This window comes from Acyrthosiphon pisum, unplaced genomic scaffold, assembly GCF_005508785.2.
Source record: "Acyrthosiphon pisum isolate AL4f unplaced genomic scaffold, pea_aphid_22Mar2018_4r6ur Scaffold_20960;HRSCAF=22641, whole genome shotgun sequence".
Lineage (NCBI taxonomy): Eukaryota > Metazoa > Arthropoda > Insecta > Hemiptera > Aphididae > Acyrthosiphon > Acyrthosiphon pisum.
The window spans coordinates 536,181-539,872 of NW_021770374.1; the positions used below are offsets into that span (position 1 = coordinate 536,181).

A 3,692-nucleotide genomic window follows, 5' to 3' on the forward strand; every position below is an offset into this window, starting at 1 on the left:
AAAATCAGTTGAATTTTTTTTTCAATTCTCGTGACAGTTACTCGAATTAAATAATTCAGAGCAACATTTTATAGTGATGATTGGTAACATTAATATCTATTTTTCATTATTTTTGTTTTTAGATTTATCAATGGAATTATCGAGTTTGACCAAAAAATTGCACCACTTTCATCACATTTGTTGATCCCTCAGCGTTCATGGAAAAAAATAAAATGGGATACGATTTTTATTTCATTATTCGCATACTTTATTGGATTTAAAATTGTACAGTTGTACTTTATTCCCTTGAAGACTATAAGTATTGAATTATTGGTACACCATGTATTATTCACTATACCTTATGTTATGGATTATGTAGTTGCGATATCTTTGTGTTTCTTCCTTCAAAATATATATGTCAGATTCCAAACGGTCAACGATATTTGGAAATGTCTACCTGCTGACTTAGTCCCCGTCTCCGACCAATGGACACACATCGAAATTGTGGTTTTAATGGAAAACACGCGGTTGTTACACGCTGAACTCTGCGATTTGTTAAAAATGTTTTCTCTAGGTTACGGTCCAATGCTTTTGGGTTTCTTCATATTCAGCTTTATCAATATGCTTTTCAGTGTTTATATAGTTCTCAACTTTGGTGCATTATCCAACTCAAATTCCATTACAAGTGTATTTAAAAACATACTAGCGATGTTAATCTACGTACAATCTGTCACGTTTTTGATGTCCATTATCACATTTGTTTCATTCATAAACGAGAAGGTAACTTAAACTGTTTTCAACTATTTCGCTCTCATAGTTTTACAACTTTTACCTTTATTCATATTCTAATTTTTATCTTCAATGCTTCATTAAAAAACGTAGATTCTATACCAGATTAAGTATGAAAAATAAAATTAAAAAATACCCAAAATACTAAAAATATAAATTAAGCTAAACTAATGTCCTGTGGCAACAGGTAGGCACTAAATTTGTTTTCTCATAGAGATAGCAATAAATATTAACATAAACTACCTACCTATATTATAATTGTCTTTATGAGTCTATGGTTAATTGTTATACTTAAATGTATTAATAAGTAGGCACGACTTAAATAAGCTGTGAAGTAAGAATAGAGTACCTACATATTTTAGATTCTGAGCAGAGTAATCAATATATTATTTTTACAATTGTAATGATGAGTGTTATTTTTAAATTTTAAATTATTTATATTTATATATTTAAATCTTTTTAATCTTTCGTCTGTCACCACGGTTTGGGGCAGAAAAACTGCTTTATTTTCTTAAACAGTATATTGTTCGATTGAAAAGTGAATCTAGTTGGTGCATTCGGCAGGTCAAATTTTAAAAACAACATACAAATTAAGAAAAAGCTGGAATTTTTACGTAAAATCTGTTTTCAACAAGATCAATTTTGGTTTTTGGTGTAACTATAAAACAAAAGAACGTATATACATAACATTTTGACTCAATGTTTATATGAGCATTTCCTTTACACCATAACAATTTTTCCAAATATTTTGACTTATTAAAAGTTATTTAAGGATATTTTCAGTTTCCATTTTTTTTAGTTTTTTTTTTCTATAAATACCAATAAAATATTTGTTGGTTAAAAAAACATTAAAACTTAATAGAAGGCTCCTAGTAGATTGTTTCAAAGGCAAATGAAAAAAAATTGAAAATCCAAAGTCACAATTTCTTTTTATATTTAAAGTTCAAATATTGACAAAATACGTATTTCTCATGTAGCGATTTTGTTGTCAAGTGACCCACTTGTAACCTTAATTTAATTCTATATACTTTATATTATTATAGATTAATTTTCCACCTGCAGTAGTCTGAATAAAAATATTGTTAATAATATGTGATAAAATTCTTATAAGGATCGTAGAATAAAATTGAAGGGATCTGCATACCAGTATAGGTACCTATATAAGTATAATATATTATTTTCTATAAACAACTTACTATTATAATGCCATGGAGTATATCTAGTAAAATAAAACTATAAATTTATATAAATGCATTTTTCACCAGATCATAGTTGTTATAATTTGAAGGTTTGAAAAATTATGTATCTTAAAACTAAACATATTTATACAGAGATTGGAGATGGTATCATATCTACGATTATACCGAATTTCAAATTTACACCTGGACATAAAAAGACAAGTAAAATACATATTTTCTATTATTAGTTTCAATTTTATTACAGTAATTTTTTCGTAATTTTTTCGTAACTTTTTATGTTTATTATTCAGATTAAAATGTTTATGAATCAAATATCAGTTTGCGATTCGGACCAAATTTCGGCATTTGGATTTTTTAATATTAATTTAAATCTCGTTACATCTGTAAGTATTCGTTATTTTATGGTCACCAATCATACAATAAGAATTGTATATTTCTATTTCGTCTGAGTTTGATGTATAATCGTTGTTTACCAACTTGAACCAATGTTTCTTAATCTCTTTATCTTCCGTATATTTTCCGTAAAAATCTTATATTTTGACTTACACTATTGAGTTACACAACTCTGGTGGATTCATTGATCTGATCATTAGAGTCTAATGTGTTAATAATAAAAAATGTCAGACAAATGTATTTTGTATTACCTAGGTTCTTTATTTTTTGGTCTGTATTATTACTATACTTGATTTCTAATTTTGTTTGTTTATTTACAGGTACTTGTATTATTGATTAGTGGAACTACCACGTTGATACAAATGAAAGATCACCCAATAATACTGAAACTAAATAACGACACATATTCTTTTTTCCAAAAATTGAGTGTTTGAAAATAAAACCAAGTGAATATTATATACCAGTTTATCTCCGTAGTACCTAGTTTTTAAAATATTAAAATATAATTATTTGCAAAATTATTCAATAAAATAATATTATTTATCGTGTACACATAATTTGAAGGAGGGAGAAATAGCAAATAGTAAATACATTGAAACTGAGAATCATAAAATATATTTTTCAGTTTATAAATTAAATATGAATTATTACTTAATATGTTAGGTTGAACTAAATAGGTTGCAGATTAATATGTTTATTAATCAGATCGATTCCGAGATTTTTATATCATATTATTATCAATGCAATTAAATTATCAATACCAATCAAGTTGCTAGTAGTCGAGACAACTTGGACCTATATAATATCTACGGTATATTAGACCAAAGAAAGCAATTATTTCCATATCCACAAGCAGTAGGATTTTAATTTTTTTACGTCAAGTTACGACACCATGTCTCAGATGTTGCATAATATTGAGTTATTTATTAAAGTCATTTCTCTATGTTAATTTCTTAGAGACTCAAAAGAACCTAGTTTAATGAATTAAACGTAACATAATAACGGCAACAATTAACTATGGTTTATACATTTCTAAAATTATAATACCTACTAATATTTTTAATTTATAGTAACATGGAATGTGCTGTGTATGCAAATACCTACGTACATCACCATCGGGGTATTTATTCATATAAGGTGGACAAGATAAAAATTAACAGATATACATACTGACAAAGCCACTTCTAAATTTATATCGTTCTAAAAAGCTTATACAAGCAATAGTGTTAGATATAAATTAAATATTATTTTTAATACATTATTAATCACGAGTTGTATTGAAAATGTAATTCATAAATCATAATATATTATATAGAATAGAATACACTATAA

General features: G+C 26.3%; 1 protein-coding gene across 1 annotated transcript; it reads left to right on the plus strand.

The window, feature by feature from the left end:
• Window positions 1-345: 345 nt before the first annotated feature.
• On the plus strand, window positions 346-2,794 carry LOC115034750. The gene is made up of 4 exons (XM_029492160.1): window positions 346-759; window positions 2,100-2,168; window positions 2,258-2,350; window positions 2,681-2,794. Exons 1-4 carry the CDS (start codon window positions 346-348, stop codon window positions 2,792-2,794), a joined length of 690 nt encoding a protein of 229 aa, XP_029348020.1.
• Window positions 2,795-3,692: the final 898 nt, after the last annotated feature.

Bases quoted from the DNA above. Each gene is read 5' to 3' on its own strand.
- LOC115034750 (XM_029492160.1), top strand. From the start codon at position 346: ATGGATTATGTAGTTGCGATATCTTTGTGTTTCTTCCTTCAAAATATA. The intron at 2,169-2,257 runs GTAAAATACATA...TTTATTATTCAG, and splicing joins ACCTGGACATAAAAAGACAA to ATTAAAATGTTTATGAATCA. The intron at 2,351-2,680 runs GTAAGTATTCGT...GTTTATTTACAG, and splicing joins ATTTAAATCTCGTTACATCT to GTACTTGTATTATTGATTAG.